This window comes from Rhamphochromis longiceps, linkage group LG11 (genome assembly GCF_057381845.1).
Source record: "Rhamphochromis longiceps isolate RC_006_pf linkage group LG11, R_longiceps_female_GT1.1, whole genome shotgun sequence".
Taxonomy (NCBI): Eukaryota; Metazoa; Chordata; class Actinopteri; order Cichliformes; family Cichlidae; genus Rhamphochromis; species Rhamphochromis longiceps.
In genome coordinates, this window is record NC_140567.1 from 31,782,210 (window position 1) to 31,806,715 (window position 24,506).

Consider the following 24,506-nt stretch of genomic DNA (forward strand, 5'->3'; position numbering starts at 1 on the left):
TATGATTGGTTGAAGAGGATTTCCTGCGAAGGTGAATGAGAAGCAGATGGCAGGTTGCAAGCCAATGAAAAGGCAGCGAGGTGCTGAGTCAAAAGGTTCACGTCTTATTAAACCTGATGAAAGTCGCGCTTCCTATGGCTGCCTCTCCTTCCTGTAATAACTCTGCCTCCATCGCTCCCTCTCGTCATAACTCTGCCACTTCTTTAAGAAGCAAGATTTTTTACAGTTTAAAGAGTTTGTATTTCAAAGATATAATTTCATGCCAAGTGCGCAGGATATATACTGTTAACAATACAGGGTACCTAACAATATATTTAGCTGGGTCTGAATCAATTCAATTCAAGTTTATCTATATAGCGCCAAATCACAACTAATGATCAGTTGAACTAATGTCTAGTTGGTAATATTTCCTATGTTTTATTTATTTATTCAATTTTATGCAAAATAAATAAACAAATGCAGAGGTAGCTCTTGCTTTTAAAAGTTTAAATTGTCTTATTAAACAATCATCATCACCATTTGCACATACCGACTTCACGTGCTTTCGTATATATGCACAAACATAGCCAAATACAACACAAGAGACTGGAGTTTGATCCATTTCCTGACAATATTATAGTTTTGCTTTAACTACCTATTTGTTTTTGTTAAAAGTGCATGGTTTTCCTGGCTCTAAAATGTGCCTTTAAGTTTCTTCTCACAGCTGCTTGAGGTTCTTTGACTTGAAAACATAGCTATGGGTCACAATATTACCGCACCCAAATTATTACCACAATTGTTTCCTGGTAATAAGACAGTCTACAATACTCCTACATACATAAAGTTTCTTTCAGTTCTCAGCAGTAATGTTGCTGCAAGCATATTGGTCCTCTGTCCTGACTCACTGATAATGTAGCTCTGCTATACGGAGCATCATTCAAAAAAAAAGAAACATCGACGCTATTGGCAGTTTGATGGCTAATCTACCTGAAATGCAGGATCAGCCGCATACCTACAAAATCCCATAATGTCTTCATATTGAGCAGTATTATCTAATCCTGAAATGCTAAGTCCAGTAATTACTTTGTCTGGGGCTCAGATTACTACTCTACACTGCCAACGAAAAGAAAGAAAAACCATAACGGGGAGGGAAGAAAAAGGAAGAAAAAGACTGGATAAAACAACACAAAAATGGACGAGAGAGAAAGAAAAGTGAGAAGGACCTAAAAGCACCCATTACATTTTTTAAATGTAAAAGACATGTCAAATGGAGCGAGGAGGCTCACATAGCAAAAACCCACGCACACACATACACATGCGTGGATGGATACACACACACAGTAGTGTGTGTAGCTGCTTCTGGCCAGCTGCCAGGCAATGGTCAATCAGTCTTCGGTTTTCAAAAATCTCCTTCAAATGAAACTCTGGATCCATTAGCTGCTGCGGTAGAATTAGAAAAGTTTAATGTTTCACGGCTGTAAGCCTTTATTATATCAATAATAGCCGAAGAAGCTGAGAAGGTGTTCTTTTTATAATTAATTACAGAGCTCAGAACTGTTTTCATTCTTTTTAAGAGTTTTGGAAATAAAATCTTTTTACTTTCGAAAAATCCATTCTCCACTTTGTAACATCCCTTTCGCGCACAAACCAATGTTTTTATTTGTTTGTTTGTTTTTGTTTGTTTGTTTTCCTTAGATTAACAAGAAAGTACAACATCAGGATTATATTTTCCTCCATCAGTTCACAACTGCGGGCTCGTGGACTGAGAACATAACAGAGGAGCATCTTTGTAAGGCGCTACTTTTCCCACAGGAGATTCACTGTTTGAATCCATGTTCCACAGTGCTGCAGTGTCCATGAACAAAGCACAATGGACAATAAAAGGTTATTATTCTTGTTTTTCTTCTGTCTGCACTGATATATGAGGGCTTCTCATTGAACAGTCTTTGCCTTTTCTGTGGTAGCAAGAGGAAAAAGCTTTTAATATGCCATGAGTGTCTGCTGCCAGCAAAAATTCTGAATAAATGCGAAACTGAAAACTCATGAGGGGTTCAAGATGCCATCCATGAATTAGTTTGTAAAAAAGTCTGAAATTCAATGCCAAATAAACATCCAAGTAGGAAGCACAAATCAGCTAACGGAAATCAATAAGTTCAATGATGCTCATTTAGGGTTTTCGCTAAAACTGATTTTTCAGGTCTACTGACAATAAAAATTAAAAAAAATTTAAAAAAAAAAAATTTAGAACAAAATAAAGAATATCTAATATGCATACTGTCCAAACACACACATTTAATTAATAGATGCAATTCATCTCTGAACACTCTACAATTGCATGCAAAATATTTGAAAACTAGCAAAACTATAATCCAGGAAAAAAATATTTTGCATGCAATCTAAATTTTCAATAAAAAATGCTTTAAAAGTGCAGATGAGGTTTTGCCCTTTCTAAAACGAGAAATCATCAAGATTAATTTTTTCTTCTTTTTATATTAACTCATACATAAAATACATTTTGGCCACAAATAACTGGTAAGTGCATAGATTTCTGTCAGCAAAGTAACACTGAGTCACTGCCTTATCCACACGTTGACCAAACACAGTTATGTGCACAGTCCCCCTCAAAGACATATTTTGAGCCAGGAAAAACTCTGCCATCTAAGGTCCTTTCAGATAAACTAAATCCAGCTCTATCAAGTTTTTCAATTCCTCCAAATATCCCCTTAGTGGAACAGAAATACAGAGTAGAAATCTCAAAGAAGCTTAACCCTGAAAACCTGTTTTTGTATAAGGTTAATAAAAAAGTTAAATTAAGGGTTATTAGGATATGCTGTATGCATTAAAATACTAATAAAAATACAACAACAGACAAATATGGTTCTGTACATATCACATGATCTTGCAGCTCATGAGAAAATATTAATTTGCTTTTTTTTTTTTAAATCTCAAGTTATCCTGTAAAAAAAAACCTACATTACTTGTTTCCTGGCCTGTGGCCTTGCATTCCTCCAAATCTGTTACTAAGCTGTTGTAATACAGAGCACGCTAACAAAGAGAGTTTAGAACATGATCCGCTTGGCAGACGTAGCAACCAACATCAGCATCAGCTGGCTTAACAAAAGTTCCTTACAAATGGATTTCAGGCCTGGTAGTCAAAAGAGGAGTGACCCAACAAAAATACTGCATTGTCCTGGAGACATCAACATATGGAGATGCTGGTCATTCTGGCAAGTTCAGTAAAACAGAAGAAAACAATAAAGGCTGCCAACTAGCTTCCTAGGTTTCCACACGAATTGGCCTAGCAACCAGTGAATCACGGTTGGCTGGGTTTTATGGAAAGTATCCGCACAGTCACAATGTATCTTTGCCTGTTCAGATGAAAATGGCCACTATACTGTTAGCTTGTGTACGAGCTAACAGTATACTGTAAACGCCAACTTGACCACCTGATCCTTCTCAAGTGTGTTTGTGCAGAGCTCTCTCTCAAAGTATTAAGAAAATCAAAGAGGGCCACTAATGAAATTCTTTCTAGATTGTAACAACTCCTGACACCGTCAAGCCTCCTTTGAAGGGCTTAAGAAGTCAGCAGTCTTCTTAAATGTCAGAGCCTTTGTAGGGCTTAAAGAAGGGCACAGTAGCCCCAGGGTGGGATGGTGTTATATAAGTGGGTGGTGTGAAGGCATAATCATCACCCCTGGGTGGGAATGAGGAAAGAAGGAAAGCAACAGAAACAAAGTGATGCATTCCTCCCAAGCCAAGACAGCGTTTAGAGGATGAGAGAGGATGAGATAGGATGAGGCACTGCTGGAGATTAACACACAACCATGGAGTTACAAGGAATGGACTGGTCATTGTTAAAAGATACACTGACAAAGACACAAACAGCAGTGTCTCACGTTGAATGTTTTTAATCAAACCTGTCAGGACATCGGTTTCAGTTTTATTTGCATGTATGTGACCAGTGTTACACTTGTCTGCAGGCCACTACGCTGAAGCTTATTCGGCAGCGCTGCACCGATTTGCCCTTCTTTCTGATCAGCGAGACAGAGTTTTTTCAACGGGGCAGAGCCGAAGTAGGCCTGAATGCGGCATGACTGCTGTGTGTACTTATGAATCATTTTCATATAAATGCATCCACCTGCATTGTCATCACAGCTCCAGCAAAAATAAAGTTTTACTCACGAATAAAGTACAAGCTGTGATAAATGTAGTCATTTACTAAAAATCTAAAGTAGTTCTGGTGACTCACAGATTAAATCGCACCTGGTCATATATCAAAACTGAATGAGTGATTTTTTTTTTTTTTTAAATAAATCCTGGAATCTTTGTTGAGAAATATTCTGATTCAGTAATGGCAGTGCTGTCTACTAATCTACTACCCAGATCAGTTTTGAGGTCCACATTCCCCTCAACACCGCCAACTCTAATTTACATTACATGGCCAAAGGGGAAGTTTTTTAAGATTTTAGGTAAAGCTTCTTCGTTCCATTCCCAGGAAATCTTAATGATCCCTGATTTCAGTCCAACACTTGTTGGACTAATGCTCTTGTATATGAATGGGAACAAGTCCTGCAGCCAGGTTTTAATATTTGGCAGACAGTGGTTGTAATGCATAAGTGTCCTCATAGGTTTGACCATGCAGTGAGAATAAGCTTAATTTACTCCCCTGCTTTTCCTTCCTCATTCTAACAAAGATTGCCTTCTTTTAGTTTATACCTAGGGCTTCTGTAGTTCCCATTTTCCTCTGCTTTTGTCGTCCTCCTCCTTCCCATCCTTTCTCTCAACAATGTTTACCCTCCCTGTTTCTGTTTCTCTTTCTCCGTTCCATTTAAACGTAACTTGTGTGTACCTCATTCATGGTCCCCATCCTGTTATTCATCTGTCTTCATCCTCTAACCTGCAGTAAACTTTTTCTAATTCTACTTACAGTCCACTGGCTCTCTTTCCAAACCCAAGATCAGCTCCCAACATATTCTCCCCAAGCTGCTTGGCTACTAAGATCTGCTGAACTACTCCAGACTCCGTATTTTCAGCTATTTTTAGCAGCACAATAAAGTTTAACAAAAAAGAAACACTTCCCAATATTTCCAGACATTTCACGTTAAATGTGCTTCTGGGGCGGAGAGACTGTTCCACCAACAGAGGCCTGCCAAAGCAAATTCAATCCAAGGGAAACAATAGCAAGAAAACAGGGGGTTTTTTCATGACCTGATTTCTGAACAAATATTCAAATAAATCTTTTTTTTTTTTCTAGGAGGCCCGTGACATTTGAAATAAAGAGTGGTTTTGTTGGTTTGCAAGGGGGAAAGTAATATCTTCCAAAAATATTGCCGGGCCTAGAAACAGATGCCTGGAGGCAGCAGGGGGATGAACTGGGCTTGTCTGGAAAGTGCCCAGATGTCATTACCTCAAGTCAGCACACTGTTAGCAGCTGGTGTTCAACACTGTCACACAACACTGGAAGTGATGTTATAGACCAGAATGCTTCTAACGGCAATGCTGGAACAGACTGATAGATTTAACTCCATCGCAGGAAAGCAGAGCGAAAAGCCAAGTAGGAATAACATCACGCTTGGCTTTTCACTCTGTTTGCAAATTTATGCTACTCTTTGTTAGCTAGTGTTAAGTCATTGTCCAATTTCTGTTAACTTCTGCCTCTGTGAGCTTGTGAGGGTCCACTTGGGTCTGAGAAAGTAAATTTTGTCATCAGACAGTGAGCAAGGCTCTATGATAGAGCCCGACCAATCAGGGATTTTTAAAAGATTTAAAATACTGATGAAGTGGACTTTATTTACCAGGATAATATGTCAAAGCAGTTTAAAAATAAACAAATTTTATTGTTACAAATTGTGGATTACTCTTGTCTTCTTGCTACCACTTGGACCCATCTGCAATACTACTCTATCTATTTAAATGAATTCAACAACATGTAATAATTAGGATAATTGTGTTGTATTCTGTGAAATTGTAAGTTTTAGGTTAAATTAAACATGTCCATTCAGAAAATTTGTCACATGGTTTGGTTTGGGTTTTTTTACCTGTCGGCGAGCTGTAGGACACAGTGATGTCTCCGGTGAGGTCAGCAGGGGGGTAGTGGCCATTGAGAAACGCTGAAAACACCACGACTTTGGATGAACCAACACCTGAAAGCAAAGCACAAACACGTCGCCATTAACACATGCTGTCCTGTTGTCCCTTGCTTACACTATTTATGCATTTAGTCCCTATAATCACAGAAAGTGTGAGAATAGTCCACGATTTTCTGTACATCTAAAAAGGTTTAAACAATAATCCTAATAATATTATCTTTGCTACTTTGATTCTGGCTTGAGCGCTAATATTATTCCTTAGCAAGGATGTAATCTAATAAAAAGGCGCTTCAGAAGTAAATACTGGATGCACTGTAGCTTGAGCCGCACCGTGGACAAAAAGTTTAAATATCTTGACCTTTCTGCTTCAATTTTGAGTCTCACACAATTTGCTATGAAAGTGCCGTAATAACTCACTGGAGTTTCCCTTCAGCTAATTTGTGTTATTACAAATGTCAATGTAATTTTGAGTAAAACTTTCTTAATTTTGGAACAGAAGTACCGATTTTATTCCAGCACTCTTTAAAAGAAAGACATTGAATGATGAATGAGGAAACGGGGTAGTCAATGAAACGCACACACAAAGTGTAAGTGTCAGCTTTTTCAAGATACGTACAGAACAGGACGGAGTACGGTTAATACAAACCAGACCCTTTAATGTGAATACACACACACACACACACACACACACACACACACGCAGTTTGAACCTCACCATGGAAGGTGACTTATATTATTAACCAGATTTTTTAAAACTGTGAGCACATACATACACACAACACAAACTAATTATATAAGCATGAGGCAGAGGTGATGACTTGTAGCTTCCTTTTGAATACCCTAAATCCAGAGAGAGCAAGATAAAGGGAAAAAAAAAAACAAAAACAAAGGCAGAGAGCGCAAATAAGCTGGAGAGAAAAAGCAGGGCTCAAATATAGATGGAGAGGAAAGGATACATTACAGCTAATGGCTCCATGCAGCAGAACACACACACACACACACATATATATGCACACACAGGGCGGTGAGATGGTGTAATGGGCCGTGATGTTTCTGAGCTCACTCCGTTACAGGTGACTGAATCCCAAGTATGTGTGTATGTGTCCTAATGGAAGCGCAACTTACAGGCATTCTGCAGGTAATGAATGACGGCGAGGAGACGTTGTGCCAAAAGTTTGAGACTATGTCACTGTGTGTTTCAAAATATAACTCAGAACTGTATAAACTCTCATTGAACACGTTTAGCAGGTGTGCGCACACGCAGCCGTAAGCGAAACGAGACCGCTCCAGCTGAGGATAGACAGAGAAGGAGGGAGCAAGATGGATGAGAGGAGATGAAAGGCGAGATGGCGACACCCACTCGCCGACTGACAGAAGAGAAGATAAACGATAAAAAGCAGAGAGAGAGACTTTCTCCGCACTCTTCAGATGTACTGACAGCATGACCTCCTCTCTCAGCTGATCTCATCCTTCTCCCACACTGCTCTCTTCACTTCTCCCACCAAGCATCCATCTCCTTTTTTCCCCCGCGCTCCCCCCATCTCAGCCTCTTCTGAGAAATGGATCTTCTGTTCGACCTTTTCATCTTTTCTGTGTAACAGCTAGACCCCAGCCACTTTGGGGATTTTTAATATCAGTGGTGACACTAACGATAAGTGTAAAAACTAAAAATCACCAGTAAGACAAAATCCCTTGAAGGCTACATTGTGCAGAATGGGCTTATTGAGCTGAGTAAGAGATTGGACAGCTGGTACCACTCATGCCTGTATATTAAATATAAAACTTGAACACAGAATCAAAAACCTAAGATTGTGTGGTTTTCATGGGCTGGAAGTTGAAGAACTTATCACACATTTTAACACACATAACACTTGAAAATGTTGAACTATTCTTTTCTGTTGTGTTATTACAGTTGTGACCTAAAAGTCGGTGATCCCCACATGCTTCAAGGAGTCCATCATTGTTCCTGTCCCGAAGAAACCCCACCCTGCTTCTCTCAATGACTATCGCCCTGTAGCCCTCACCTCAGCAGTGATGAAGTGCTTTGAACGCCTGGTCAGAGACTTCATCATTTCTTCACTACCAGACACACTGGACCCACTACAGTTCGCTTACCGTCCAAATCATTCCACAGACGATGCCATCTCTCATCTCCTCCACACATCACTCACTCACTTGGACACTAGAAGGGGGAATTATGTTAAAATGCTCTTCATCGACTACAGCTCTGCATTTAATACCATAATTCCCTCCACACTCACCACCAAACTGGAGCACCTGGGACTCAGCTCATCTATGTGTCAGTGGATCTCCAACTTCCTAACAGGCAGACCACAGGCAGTAAGGATGGGTGGACATGTCTCAGCCTCCATCACTCTCAGCACTGGAGCCCCCCAGGGGTGTGTTCTGAGCCCCCTGCTGTACTCTTTATACGCATATGACTGTGTGGCCACTACCAGCTCCACCACCATCATTAAGTTTGCTGACGATAGTGGACTTCAGCACTAAGCAGGAGAGGAACTACCAGACCCCCGTCATCAATGAGTGCCCAGTGGAGAGAGTGGACAGCTTCAAATACCTCGGAGTTCACATCACGCAGGACCTGTCATGGTCCTGTCACATCAACACCGTGGTGAAAAAGGCCCGACAGCGTCTCTACCACCTCAGACGCTTGAGAGACTTCCAACTGCCCTCCAAGGTGCTCAGGAACTTTTACTCGTGCACCATAGAGAGCATCCTGGCGGGAAACATCTTAACCTGGTTCGGGAACAGCACCATGCAGGACAGACGAGCTCTACAGAGGGTTGTGCGGTCAGCTGAGCGCACCATCCGCTCCGAGCTCCCTGACCTGCACTCAATCTACAGCAGGCGGTGCTGGACCAAGGCCAGGAAGATCGTGAAGGACCTCAGCCATCCCAACAACAGACTGTTCTCTCTGTTGAGGTCAGGAAAGCGATTCCGCTCCCTGAAGACCAACACAGAGAGACTGAGGAGGAGCTTCTTCCCGCAGGCGATACGGTCTCTCAATCACACCACCACACAGTACTGACCCACACATATGGTTCTTACACACACACTGGACATTCTGGACTTTGTTTACATTAATTCAATTAGATGCGTGGTCATCTAATCGAATCACTTCATCACTAAATCACTTTAAGCATATTTGCACTGCACAAGACACTTACAAAGGTGGATTGCACAACACTGGACATTATATTTCTTCATTTCCATTTAATACTTGTACAGCTGCTGTTATTGTATATATATATTTATATTTCTTCATACATTCTTATATATTTCTATACTTTTTGAAGAAGGACTTGACTTTATGGGTTTTTTCTGATGATCAAGTGCTTATGTGTTGAGTAAATAAAAAGTTTGTAGCAACATATTAATTTTCATAAATGTCAGCACTGTAAAATGTAAATTTCAGACTAAACTGGGCAAGGTAGTTGAGCAAAAGTTTGGCTAGGAACAGACGGAGGTTCGGATAGATGTGGACTCCACAGCTGAGTGACTGTTATACTTTTTGCTGGATTATGTTATGGATTGGTGCCCAAATCTGTGCAGACAAGATCACATGCTCACAACTGGCAGGCATGTGAGTGTACACACATAGAGTCTTGTATTCACCCTACAATGAGGAGAATTACAAGTAATTTGTCTGGAATGAAACAATGACCATGCTGAGGATTTTACAGACAATATGATTAAATAAAGATTGCAGATGAAACAGTAATGCCATCAGGCTCTAATAAAGTCTCCTCTAGCTTTACTTTTATTCTCTTCCCTTATTTGTGTCTTTCACATCCTTGTTACTACGAGGCTTTCCTCCACCTCAGTGTGTTACCATTCTCTCTAGCTTTCTTTTCACTTCCCTTGGCCCCTCCCTCCCTGTCATTCTGTCTGTCAGCAGAAGGCTTTTAACCCCGGTGCCCTGGAGGTCACACTGGTCAGACTGGTTTAAGTGCTTTAAGTGTTCCCAGGCCCATTTAGACTAACAAACAAGACCAAAAAGACACAAAGTAATCCCTCTTCTTTGCTTTTTTTCCTCTCCTTTCTTTCTCTCAGTTTTCTTTTTCTCACTTCAGTTTGTCATTATATATTCAGGCCCATCTGGACAGGTTGTGGGCGTCAAACCTGTGAGCATCAGGTAACGTGTCTGTGTGACCCCAAAGACCAACCCAGTCAGAGGCTTTAGACTGGTTCAAGTGTTCTCAGGCACATTAAACCATTATCAGTGTTGCCAACAAAAAGAGTTGACAAAGCAGACTAAAATCCCCCACTTTACCACCTTTCCTGCTCTGCCCTCGTTTTAACCCGCTTCTTTCTGGACCTTTCTTCACCTCTTATTTCATCCTCACTGACTGTTTTCTTTTTGTCACTTTTTCACTGTGTATTCTCCACCCATCTTCCTCCCACTCATTCTTTCACTAAAAAAAAAAAAGAAAAAAGACTTGATCTCTGTTTTGCTTTAATTATGTGAGCTTACATGTGGGAGTTCATTCTAGGTTCAAAGGGCGCTGTAGCACTGTAGCTATCAGGGTTCAGGTTATAACACTTGACAGATTAGGTTAAACTGACCACTGACTTTAGAACAAGAGGTCAGAAGTCAAGAGGGTGGAGATGAGCTCTATGCCACACAAGCAGATGGGGAAAAGGTGTGTATATTTAACTGCATTTTGATTTCCACTGAGAAATAATATAAAAACAAAATACTGATATTCAAATCTGAGGGATACCTGGCTTGAGTGCAAGTATGAGTGTGGAGTCACAGATGTCACTCTGTAGCAGAAAACACCATCAGTGTGGTGTTAAACATTGACCTTTGACCTATTCAGGTCAGGATTAGGTCACATTACTATGTTGGGTCTGTCCACTTAACCTAATGTCCACTCAGAGATACAAAAATTGTACTCATAGAAGAATTCGCTTCTTTAGACTAAAGCACAATAACATAGGCTTTGATAATGAGGATGACTCTGTTGCAACATGTGTGCAAATGATCTAATATGGATGAAGACAAAAATATAGTGAAAACCTCTTTATGTATCCATTTTTTAATCATTTGTATGATTAGATTCAAAGATGGGCCAGAGCCTACCCCACCTGGCACAGGGTGAGAAGCGGGATCCACCCTGACTGGGTTGCCAGTTCATTACGGTGAAACACAAAAAGACATAACTATTCAAGGTCATAACATTACTTACTGCTAATTCAGAATTACAAATTAATGTCTTTGGACTGTAAGAGGAAGCCAGAGAACCAGGGGAAAACCCACTCAGGTACATTACAGGGACAACATGTAGTCGCCACATAAAAAAGCCCAGCAGACCAACAGGTTTAAACCCAAAACTTTTTTGCTCTATAGCAACGGTGCTAATCACTGCAGCACCATGGTGCTGCGAAGGATCAAGAAGATTATTAGCAAATTCAGAGACATTTAAAAGACCGGCAGCAGCAGCTGAGACTAACATGTTTTTGAGTGTATTTGTTTCTGTATCAGCAGGCAGACTCAAGCAACTTGAACTGCTTAGATAAAAAGGTGGATCAGCCAGAATAGACCGGCAATGGTGAATATCCATTTAATGGTATTAAAAAAATAAAATATGACAGCATATAAATACAAATGCATCATATTAGAATTGACTGATTTACTGCACTTGAAAAAATAAACTGCACATGAACATGTACGGTGATAAAAATCAATTTAATGTAATTTGACTGTTCCTAATTTGCAAAAGTCAACACGTTTGAGTTTCACAAGAAACATACCTCACAAAGACAAGCGCTGATCTATGGATGCATCCCAGCTGAACCCTAAAGAAGAGCAGCTGAAATAACTGTAAGCAGTTGTAAAAGTAACAGCTACAGAAAAAGGAAGTGTGCGGGTGTACAAAGACTGCATTAGACCATCAAAACAACTAAAACACATTGATAATTAATGATTTCAAATAAAATACACACAATCAATGCCAAACTATTAAACTACAAAGTTGGCGTGTGTTTAATTTCTAAGTTAGATTAAAATGTTGGACTTCTTCTCTACATTAATACTGTGTTCCACGCTAACCACACAAAAACACATTCTCTCCAAACAGAAAGATTAGCTCCAAAGGTTTTGATTGTATAAGAGTTGTATATATTTACCTTAACTGCAAATATGTTTGTGTATATTATTGTTATTGCACACAACTTCAATAACAAGTTACGTATTATGCATACTTAAATGTTTAGTTGGCACTCTAATTGCAGTCCAGCTAATTGCATGTTCCAGCTGATAAAAGCCATCTCATCACTCCTTTGCAATTTGACATTGACCTTAAAATGAAAATAGCTACAGCCTAAGAGTGAGTCAAATTATAAAAAAAATATGATATTATCTGCATATTATTGCATACAGTCAACTACAGAGAAAAGACAATGAACAATAATGAAAGGGATTATGGAAAACAGGGGAAGTAAACCGGAATAACAGGAGGAAGACGGCATTTAAAGTCACTAAAGGGCAAAATGACAAATGAAAGAGAGGAGGAAAGAAAGGAAAAGATGGAAAGGTAGAGAGAGAAGGGAGAGAGCGAGAGTAGGAAGGCGAGAGTGAGAACAAAGGAGGCAGTGTGTGGTGAACAGGGGATTGAGTCGCCATCTGAGACGAATAAAAACTGGAATAACAATAAAAGTCAGAAGGCGCTACCTCCCCTCCTCTTTGCACAACCGGTCCTCATGCATGTTTGTTTGTGCGCGCGCACGCACACATGCATCACCACTGGTCGTTCTTTATTTGCAGTAAAGCACTGTGTGACAAATCTCAGCAAAAAAGTTTGGAAATAAACTTGTGTTGACACTTGCACTTACAGTGAACACACACTCTTGCAAACAAGCGTGGACGCAAACTGAGCTAGAGAATCAAAGACACATGGGGCGGCAGCTAGCACACAAACAGATACGCAACAGCTGTAGCAGGAAAAAAAAACATACTGTTTCCACGGAGACGAATCCCGTATGCCAAAGATTTGAGAAAGTGCATGCGATGTTTGCATGTTTACATCTGAGCAAAGACAAACCTTGCATGTTGCACTGTAGGGAAATAATAAAGGAGGACACAAAAAAAGAAAAGTGATGAAAGGCAGACACGCAAGGTGTCGTCCCCAACACTGTTATTGTTTTTAGTGTTGCTAGTGTTCCTCAAAATTGCAGCCACATTTTCTTATAACACCTGCTCCTTCGTCACTTGTATTTGTAGCTGTTTTTCCCTCTGGCTTTGTTTCTTTTATGCAAAAATGGTCAAAATGAGTCATGAAAAGAACAAGAGAAAAAAGAGAAGCAGGGGACTTGTACTGTACATAACTGAGAAATAAAGTTCTCTAAAGTTCTAGATGTAGTTGCTAAAACACTAAATAAAATAGACTGGAACTACACGTGCTCATCTTAGATCAGGGGATTTCAGTTTTTAGTTGAATGATGACCATTACGAAAACCTTTGCTCCTTAAAATTGGCTTCATTTTTGCAGTAAAGTCAGGACATCCTCATTGGAGGAAAACAGTTTTTTTACTTTAAGGGCATCTGTACATTTTGTTTTTATTTTATCCCAACAAATCAAAACCAAGTGACACATCTGTCCCGTTAACAAGGGATTGTCAGCAGTTGATGGGAACGGTTAATGTGTATCATGACAGCAGATTTAGAAATGGGATTTAAGAGTCGTTATTTCTGAAATTCAGCTACAGCAACCTTTATTGCTGCACCAGTCTCATCCAAACTTGCTGTTTCTGTGGTTATTTGTTTCTGCTTCTGACATGGGAAGATGACATGGCATTTATTAATCTCAGCAACAAAGCTCTGACTGAAGCTCTGACTAAAAACAGGAGACCAATTTAAAGAGCTGAAAAAAAACCCCCAAAAAAAACAGAAACAAAAGCCCCAACTTGGGTGCATTAAGTCCAGAAGTCTAACTCAAAGCTACCTGTTTGTACCTCAACAATAAAGCAGTAAAATTAATTAAACATTTCCGGGTAATAGAAAGTATTTTTTACAGCATTGTATTTTTAATAGTGATAGTCAAAATGATTTATTTCTGTGTACATGGTGCACTGTTTACACCAGGCGCTATTCCATCTACAGCTCAGCAGCCACTTCCCCTGCAATCCATAAAGCAGGGTGCAATTTTCTGGACAAATCACAGAGTAAACTCTGGCTATGTGACTGGGATCCAGCTCCTTTAAGTCATGTCCTGGTATTCATTACAACTCACAAAGCTTCCATTAATCTATTTTTCCTTATTTTCAGGACTTTAACCAATGTAAAGCACTCGCCTTAGGGCCAAATCTGACCACTGAGGGTCAGCAGAAGTGGTTCAGCTCTTGCAGTCCTGATACACGCCAGGCTGGCCCAGAGCAGGCCAGCGAGAGGCAGAGAAGGGAGTTAAGAAAGGAAAAAGAATGACACAAAGTGTATATATATATATACACTGTGTGTACATAAGCAAGCAGTGGTGATGGTTAGGGTTAGGGTAAGACTTCAGGAAGTGTAATGTAAGTCATGTAATGTCCTCTGCAGCTATGGAAACACGATTGTATGCAATGTGTTTGTGTGTGTGTAGTACCTCTCATGTTTCGCAGCAGAGAACTGCTGAATGACTACTGAAAGCCAGCGCCAGATTTCTGTGTGCAGGAAAACAAAAGAGCGTGACATAAACACACACACAGCTACTTTACTTTGATTGTGTGTGTGTGTGTCTATATTTGAACAGTGCACTGTGTGGCACGTGCATGCATCCATGGTTATGCATGTGTGAGTGCTGAAATGAGGTCTGTGACAGTATGTGTGCCTATGTGCTTGACTGCGGGCTTCTGAATCTGACCCGTCTGACCGCTACCTAAACTCATGTAAACAAAGCATCTCTTTAGTGGTGTAAACGTGACAGCGCAGTGAGTCAGAGCTTCTGATCAGAGCTTCTGATCTTCCATATAAACGGTGAAAACTTCAAAACAGCTGCCAAGAAGAAAAAAACAGAACAAGCAAACCATCCAGATGAGCCTGGATTTTTTTTAAGCTGTTTTGGCTTCATGTCCAATAAAGTTGCTTTTGATTTTGTTGGATTTTTTGGGGGGGCAAACATTTTATTGTCTGTTCAGACATGGAAGTATTTATCCAACCAACTTATTCTTAAGCTTTTAGTTTGTTAATTCACGACTTGGGAAGCTTTAAATAAGAAGTCGTTCATGACCTTTGCATACTTGCAGTGTGTTATTCAATTGCAGCAATATGTTGACCGGTCCAATCAAAGGGTCTAAAACCATCTTGTAAAAGTCAGCCACTGATTATGTGGTTCATTGCACAACCTTGTTTCCAAAGAAGTTAAAAATTAAAAACAGAAATGTAGTCATTCACAAATCATTTAAAATTAAATTTAATCAAAAATACTAACAAGAAAATGTACTAAATGTAAAAACTCAAAACTGTTTTAAAAAATGTGTGTTGATTTAAACTTGATTCAAGCAGTGCTGGACGGGGATAATACAAACTAAACCAGGAGAAACTTGGGAACTGAATGCACGGAGAAACACACAGCCGTGAGGGAGATCGCAACACGGGACGAGTGGAGGAAAGGCAGACGAGTGAGGGGACACAAGAGAGAGGAAGAGAGAGGGTGTGAGGGGGGACAAGAGAGCAAGAGGGGGACACATGACAGGCTGGTAAAACATGAATAAACATGACAGACAGGAGAGCCATGGGATGAACACATGGAGGGGAACATGGGAACAGAAAAGGGAAACAAGAAGGACACAGGACAAAGACACAAGAGGAACCTGAGAGGAAAGGAACCAAACAGGAAACATAAGAAACTCAAAAAATGGAATAAATTCAAGACTACTAAATGAACCTGAATCATAATATAATACAAAATGACACAAAAAACACATGAAACTCAAAATGCTATGTCAAATGACCCAGAACCATGACAAGCAGAATGTCTAAAAGAGTTATTAACACAAGAAAAGTCCTCTAATGTAAAGAAACTATGGAATATGGCATATTTCAGTCAGCAACAATACTCAAGTAAGCTGTGGTACTTAAACAATGTTCAGGGTGCCAAAGGGTGACAAGAAAATGTTGCACAAACCACCAGAAAACCATTGATGCAAGGCGGGATCAATCCATGTTGCTTACACCAAATTCTGACCCGACCCGACCATTAAAGTACATAGCAGAAACCGCAACTGGACTACGCAATGTTTTTCCAATCTTCTTATGTTCAGTTTTGGTGACCCTATGTGAACCGTAGCCTCAGTTTTCTGTTCTTACCTGACAAAATAGGCAACTGGTGTGGTCTTCTGCTGCTGCAGTCTATCTGCTTTAACATGTTGTGCATTCAGAGAGGCTCTTTAGCATATCTCGGTTGCACTGAAAGTTTTTTTTTTTAAATTAGTGCTGCCTTCCTGTCAGTTCCGAAGATGACTGGCCATTCCCATCTCTGTATTTCTGTGCAGAGAAGTGATTCTCACTGGATATTTTCTCTTTTTAGAACATCCTCTTTAAACCCTGGAGATGGTTGTGCAGGAAAATTCAAGAAGTTTGTGAAATACTGAGACCAGCCCATCTGTCACCAGCAACCATGTTACATCCAAAGCTCCTTAATCCAACTTTCTTCCCAATTCTGATACTTGGTTTAAACCTCAACAGGTCTACATTCCTCAGTATATTAAGTTGCTCTCATGTGATTGACTGACTAAATATTTGTGTTAACAAGCAGTAAAATAGGTGTACAAAAGTGGCTGGTGAGAATTGAGCAAATGTGGTCCACCTGGAATCTTATATACATATTATTTTCTCGAACTGCATCTTGAATAAGTTAGGATGGAGCAGTAAAAAAAATGTGAAAAAAAAATTAATTAATGATTGGAGATTTCCAAATGAGGATACTGCTGACATACATAATATACACTTCTAGCACTGTAGCATTAGTGGTAAAAATATACATATGGAGAAAGTCTGGATTAAAACTGATAGAAAAATAGAAAAAGGCGGAATTAAACGTGCAGCATAAAATATGGCAAATATTATGAAATACAAGACATATGAAAAGGGATCAATATTAATGAACGCTGACACAAGAATTTAATAGAAACTGTTGTTCAAAAAGTGCATCATGGTTTCATTAACAGCTGGATGGGTCATGTGTAGTATATGTAGAGATAAGAATGCCTGTGGTAAAATGCATTACATTTCTGCATGACACTTTATGAATCATGGTAAACCAGTGGTCACTTTGAGTCAGAGCTCAGAATAAATGGATGGTGTTCAAACCGCCTGAGAATACTGTTCACATCTTGAAATCATAAATTCACAGTCCATTCTGGTCCTTCTCAAAAAACTCGGGGAATACTCCTCTGTGATGGATGACTGTTTCGGCAAAAGCCGAGACCAGTCTTAAAGTTAAAAAGAACCATGTTCTGGAAATAAACCAGCTTCTGTGCCTGTGTGCATAGGTTCGGAAAATGACAGCCAACACCATCCACAATAACTTGCACAACCTGTTGTGCGTCATTTGACATATGACCACATCTCTAGTGAGATTTACACCCTCACAGGGACAGTTCTGTAAATCACAAGACAACTTGACAGTGTTTTGTTTGTACAAAACTTTAAACTGCAAAATGCCAACTAACCAAGCTACAAAGTGAGGCAATAACCTCAGTTACCTTTCTGGAATGAGATAAAAGTGCCATGATAAAGCTGCTTTTTTGTTTGGAGCAGCTTATTGAAGGCTGCATTTTGGGTGTTGTTAAATTTGGCACACGAGTCAGTTACAGAATTCGTTCCTAAAAGTTTGTTTTCACACACAAGAATTCTTCAGAGACACACCATCCGTGTTGATACTGCATGCCATCTGCGTCATATCAATGAATCGTGGCTTTTTTTCTGTGCTTTTTAAAAAAAAAAAAAAACAAGAAAGATGATTCTCATTATTTAAATGACTTAGACTTTGATTCCATTGACAACAATGCTCATTTTAGCACCATTTACAGCAGGAAATTACTGGGTCCATGCTATAATAATGTCACTCCTGACTTTATTCTTCACTCAGTTGCAGATTGCTAAATGCAAAATATGGACAGCACTTTTGTATGTGGAATGGAGTCCAATTTTGAGTCTGATAGCAGATTTTAAAAGATTTTTCCTAAGCTGTCTTAGCGTGAAGACATATTCTGATGTTCTGTGTTTTTGAAAAGTGACAAATTTTTAAAACTCTGGTGGACAGTCTAAAAGAGCCATAACACAAAAAGACTCTGGGTGGCATGAAGACAAATAACATCTAAATGCTTGGAAAGCTTTGTGTAACCACAATAGCAAGAATCTGGACAGATGCTCATATGCAGCTACTTAGAAATATGATCTCGATACCACAGAAGAGAGTGACAAGAACAGAGAGGTTGAAAGACTGGCCTTTCTTGTGGTTGTTGGTTTATAAAGAAACATCTAGCCTGAGAAAAAAAACAGTTGCACAAACTCCTACTGATCCGACTCCTACTAATAGTAAGAAACTTATTACTCACTTGTATTGTTTTTATTGTCTTGGGAAGCTTATAATTAAGCCTCTTAAAGGAAAATTAAACAGATATATAAATGCAGCAGAAGAAACCACTGGTTCAAACTACTAGCAATCTGTAGGCGTGACTGAACGCTGCTAAGATTAAGAGTCCCACTCCATATGTAGACTAACAGGCAGCGCAAAGCACCGACACCAACAGGGTTAGAGGTTTAACTCCCAATAGGCCCACACATTTTTAAAAAGTATGTTCTCATCGCACTATAAGGACGTTCTGATAAAAAAAACTCCCTCCAACTGCTTTACATTATGCACACAGAGTACATGTTAAAAAAAATCTAACATAACAAAACAGAGGACATACAGACAGCTCAAAATGGATGGATGGATGAACATTGTATTACAGGATGAATAATGTTCTTTTAATGAGCCGACAGAAGATATCACTGTTTGGGGTTAGTAGGCTATGTGTGTGCAGTGTCTGGGCAATTCATTTCAAAGTTACCGCTGTCTGCGCTCAGTGGCCAGCAGCTAGACTAGAGAACACATAAGACTAAAACTGACTGATAAGAGCTGAGAAAATAAACACACACCTCTCACCCAGTCGAGGCCAACACATTCATCTGTAAAAGGATGAGGATTGGATAAAATTTGTGTGTGTGTGTGTGTGTGTGTGTGTGTGTGTGTGTGTGTGTGTGTGTGTGTGTGTGTGTGTGTGTGTGTGTGTGTGTGTGTGTGTGTGTGTGTGGGTGTGCCCTCAAATGATTCAGAGATGGACTGAGGCTGCAAAAGAACAAAAAGTGATTGATGACACTGGATGATGAAAGATCATACACCAAACCAGCTGCTTAGATTTTCCATAAAAATGCAGTCATTGTATTCCCCTACGATACACCCTTACATTCTTTCCTTGGCACTTCTTTAATTTTGTGCATTTCGCCAACACTGCACGTCTCCTCAAGAAGAAAAAGGTACTAATTACTGCTAAAGGTTATATGTCAGATTTGCTATTAAACATGTATTCCTTTCTGTAATATTTGTCAGGTTTTTCTTTAGTGCTGGCATTCTGTTTCATAAGTTTTCCATCAGGACAATCATGATTTAAAGGAACTAGTTCACACAAATTAGAAAAAGTTACTTTCACACAATTTTCAAGCATTTCAAGCATTTCAAGCACCCAACCTGAACTGCCCTTCTGACACGATCATTCTTAATCTGTCCATTTTGGTCATTCCCAATGAAAACCTTTGGATTTTCAAATCTACCACCTTTAGCTAAACCTGTCTATTTGTCAATGCCACTGTCTCCAGTGGAAAAACATGGACAAAGGCAGAAATCCCAGAAACAGATCAGAATGTCAGATAATTGGAACCAACAATAGGAAAAAGAAGAAGAAAAGGTTTTACAGGCATACACATAGACAGACGCCCAATCATAACTCGCATATAAAGACTACAGCTACAATTAACTGACCCATGGCCTCAAGGACAAACTGCTCCTGAGTAACTGCCAGAGGAGGCTGGACACCAATGCTCAGCTTAGATGACTTCACCACACTACTGGCTTTCACCTTCACCTGAAAAAAAAAAATGATGATGTTAGATGTAGACAGGATACTGGTAAAGGGCAGATAGAATTCTGACACACAAAGTGAGAGAAGAAACAATGATTTTAAAGGTTCACCTGTACGGTCACCGAGGGGACAGGCAGACCATTGATATCGTGGATCAGGGCTTGCTATGGAGAGATATTAAAAGGGAAATATAACTTTCTATGTTTATTATTGCATATGCATCTAAATGTGCGAATGTGAATTTGTTTTTTTATGTGTGTTTTGTGTTTGTTTACCGATGGGTTGTCCATGCTGGAGGAAACAGTGGTAGTAATGCACAGGTCATCCTCACTATCGGTTTTGGGCAAAATGTCTGAAATACCAACAGTTTAATCTCAAAACACTGAACCGATGTGTTTATTAGTCAATATAGCATTTCACCACATTTTGAAAGAAGGCATGATACTTGGTCAGTTTGCAAACAAATCAACCAGCATACAGAGAGGACAAAAGATAAAATTCACATTGACTTGTTGTTAAAGGCAGTTTAAATTAAACCTTGTGTGGCAGTCTTAAATTTATTTTATATATACACACACACACACACTGTTACAGTCATTGATGCTCATATTAAACATGGCCAGTCTCAAATAATGAGGTCAGTGTATGTACAAGAGCCAGAAGCCTCAGACTGCTCTAAACCTCCTGGACCTGTTAGATGTCAAAAAAGGTAATTTCTTAATTATGGTCATCTCATACTCTCTCACTCTCTTACATAGACCTGGCTATGAGCACAGCAGCCCCTCCCACCTCTTTCCAAGGCTTCTGTTTCCCATTCAGAAGGCAGTTAGCTTAAACCAGTGGTTGTCGAACTGTGGGGCAAACCCAACTGGTGAGGTATGGATGCACTGCAGGTGGGGTGTTGACAACCAGGTGACAAATATCAAGTGAAACTAAGGTGGATTTTTTCAGTAAAAAAAAAATTCATTCTTAGCGACTGGACCAGATCTTAGTCTAAGATAAAAAAAAATGGAACTGTGAATCATTTTGAACTGTAAATCAAGCAAAGCCACTCTAGCAGAGTCCAGGATTTCAAATATGGAGCTAAAAATGGACATAAAAGGTCACCTTAAGGAGTAAAAATATCAGATACTTGCTGCTCAGATACTCCAATGGGAAATTTTACCAACTTTAAAGTGAATGTAGACAGTCAATTGATTCAAAGAAAGAGTCACTTAAGAATGACAATATGATTAGATAAACCTAGGATCAGACAAGAAGGATCAAAAGTTGCCTCTTAAGGGCATATTTTGGTTTTATGATAATTAGAAAATGTGTATTATGCTTCCAGCAGTCTCCTACCCTGAGTCCTGGTGGCTTCTCGGATGAATTTCTGCAGTTTCTTCATCTCAGCTTCCACCTGCTCATAGTCAGCCTCCCTGGCATCCACCTTCGGAGTTGAAAAGAAAGAGGGATCTGTACCCATGTAAGAGCACAGAAGTTGACCATCTGAACTCAGACTGACCACGACTCCCTTCACATCCCTGAGAAGAGCAGAGAAGAGGAAAGTTAACTTTTTCCTAGTGTGCTATTGGTCGTTAGTCAAGAACGTCTGCCAAAAAGGTCTACTGTAGTTCAAAATTAGTTATTTGCTCCTTTAAAACAAGTAAGCTAAATGCTTATTTAATCCTTTTAGAAAAAGCTGAATATAAAGTTCAGAACTAATTTATAATATGAAACCAGATTAAACGAGGGAGAGCATGAAGAAATGCTGAGTGATGCAATAATGTGTTTTAACTGTGTGTGTGCTAACTGGTTGCAGATGTGTTGTGTGTGTATGTGTGTGTTTTCTGTTCCAGTCCAGTGAGACGATAACACATACACTCAGACCCACACATGAGGGGGTTCAGGTCAAGAGCAGCAGCCGGCTCCACACCTGCACAGGAGGGCGTCTGAGGGGGCATAAAACTTTCACTTTACTGCTGCGGAAACACTGTCACGCACACGCACGGGCACACACGTACACAGAAAAATTTATATTCATAGAGCCATGACCAAATGCTACAGAAACGCATTCATAAAAGTGATGGTTCTCACATTTATTTAAAGCCCACAGACACACACACACAGACCATGCTGAATAATAGCTCAAAGTTCAACTGAGAGAAAGATTGTTGCGTACGCATCAACTAAAGGAACTCACATAATCTACCAGCAGTGTTAGGTAATACATACATACAAGATATGTGACAATACAAAACTATGTTGCCAGAATTTATTTCAATCTTTAAAAAAAAAGTAATAAAAAATGTGGCACTGTGTACACTTTTCGTTCCAGTGTCTTATTACCTTGCACAAATCAAGGTTTGAAAATCCATCCATCCATCCATTCGCTTCCGCTTATCCTTTTCAGGGTCGCGGGGGGCGCTGGAGCCTATCCCAGCTGTCACAGGGCGAGAGGCAGGGTACACCCTGGACAGGTCGCCAGTCTGTCGCAGGGCCAACACACAGGGACAGACAACCATTTGCACTCACATTCACTCGCACATTCACACCTAGTGGCAATTTGGATTATCCAATTAACCTATCCCCACAAGCTGCATGTCTTTGGACGGTGGGAGGAAGCCGGAGTACCCGGAGAGAACCCACGCAAACACGGGGAGAACCTGCAAACTCCACACAGAAAGACCCCGGCCTGATGGTGGAATTGAACTCAGGACCTTCTTGCTGTGCGGCAACAGTGCTAACCACCGTGCCACCGTGCTGCCAGGTTTGAAAATATTTCTCAAAATATTGTAGTAGTGTACAACACTAGTTCCAAAGAAGGTCTATAAAATGTAAATAAAAACAGAATGCAATGAAGTGTAAATCTCATAAACCCATATTTTATTCGCAACAGAATATATAAAAACATTCTTTATAATGAGAAGTGTATGGTTTTAAGATGTAATGTGATGGTAGCAACATGTCATAGCAAAGCGGGCCAGAGGCGAAAAAGGGCTGGAAAAGTTAGTAGTACCAAGGAGAACATTTTGAAACTAATTAGCTTAACTGGCAACCAGTCAGTAACATGAGTGTATAAAAAGAGCATCTTAGAGAGGCGGAAGTTCACCAGTCTGAAACCAGTCTGAGCACTATCTACCAACAATAACACATAGTATATTTATCAAAGTGAGCAATAGGTTCAGCTGCCATCGGAGCAACTGAAGGTAAACTTTTGTCTGGTTCATTTCCCCCTTTTTTAAAAGTTCTTGAGTGCTACAAATGCTTCTTGAGGCTATTTGCATAAATGATCATTACAGGTGACAGCAAGTATGCATGAGATATCTTAACAATTGTAGCTTGTGTCAAAGTTACAACTGTTACACTGCTGATGGTGCCTGGATTCGATTTCTATGAATTAACTTAACATTCTATTTAATAACGGTCCTCTCAGATCAGTTTTAACATAAATATATATCAGGTTCTGAGTCTTCACAGTTCTGATTCAGATTTGGTCCATGTTAAACTTGAAGGATCCCAAAATGGTGAGAATATTTAATTTGGGGTTGGCAATAAAATGCAATACTGCCTCCAAAACACAAGAACTCCCGGAGCACTGCTATCAAATAGAGCTAGCCAGAATGAGCTGCTGAAGTGATCATATGTTGTTTTTGTGTGTATTGGTTTTGTTTTGTGTGTTCCTATCCCACACTCTGCACGGTGTCCCACCAACACACTAAATCACCCGATGATTATCAAATGCTTTAAAACAACACAGCCTCAAACTAAACCAAACAGCTACCCAGACACACACTATCTCCCACATCTAAAACACACAGGCACACACACACAACCAAAAACCACATCATTTTTCAACCGTGTTTGTGTTTTGCATTGTAATTGTATCAAATTGGGCTTTGATTGGAGTTGTTTGGAAAAAGACAAAGGATTGCCTATAGCTGGCCCCTCCCCACTACGCTCTGATTGGCCAGCTGGAAGACATTGTCGAGTAGTTTACACACTGGATTTCACAAGCTGATAAACACAACATTATATTTGCTATAGGTGTGTGTTTGTTTACATGCATAATCACTGCTGTGTACACTACATGCACTGAGCTGTCCTAAGCTATCCTTCATCTTTATATTCCTCGAATGGTCATCTTTAAACTAGGAAAATTCTAACATCAGATTCCTTCATTTGCTGGAGGTTATACTCACAAAAAGTTGGCAACACGCACAGCCACGGGGATAAAGGAGAGCTGGGATGCCCACTTCAAGGTCACATCCTGGTAAACCAGCAGCATGTTGGTGTGATTACCTAGCAACAGGTTTGTAGTGCCATCTGTCA

The 24,506-nt window shown here is 39.8% G+C and overlaps 1 protein-coding gene across 2 annotated transcripts in view; it reads right to left on the bottom strand.

Moving 5' to 3' along the window:
- Window positions 1–24,506, bottom strand: part of bbs9 (Bardet-Biedl syndrome 9) — a 174,949-nt gene that overhangs the window by 125,515 nt on the left and 24,928 nt on the right. For both annotated transcript variants that reach the window (XM_085423661.1, XM_085423662.1), the window contains exons 9-14: window positions 24,377–24,506; window positions 21,537–21,718; window positions 20,471–20,547; window positions 20,306–20,359; window positions 20,096–20,198; window positions 6,018–6,122 (exon numbers count right to left, since the gene is read on the bottom strand). In XM_085423661.1, the coding sequence (XP_085279787.1) occupies window positions 6,018–6,122; window positions 20,096–20,198; window positions 20,306–20,359; window positions 20,471–20,547; window positions 21,537–21,718; window positions 24,377–24,506 (651 nt within the window). The remainder of the gene's footprint in view (window positions 1–6,017; window positions 6,123–20,095; window positions 20,199–20,305; window positions 20,360–20,470; window positions 20,548–21,536; window positions 21,719–24,376) is intronic.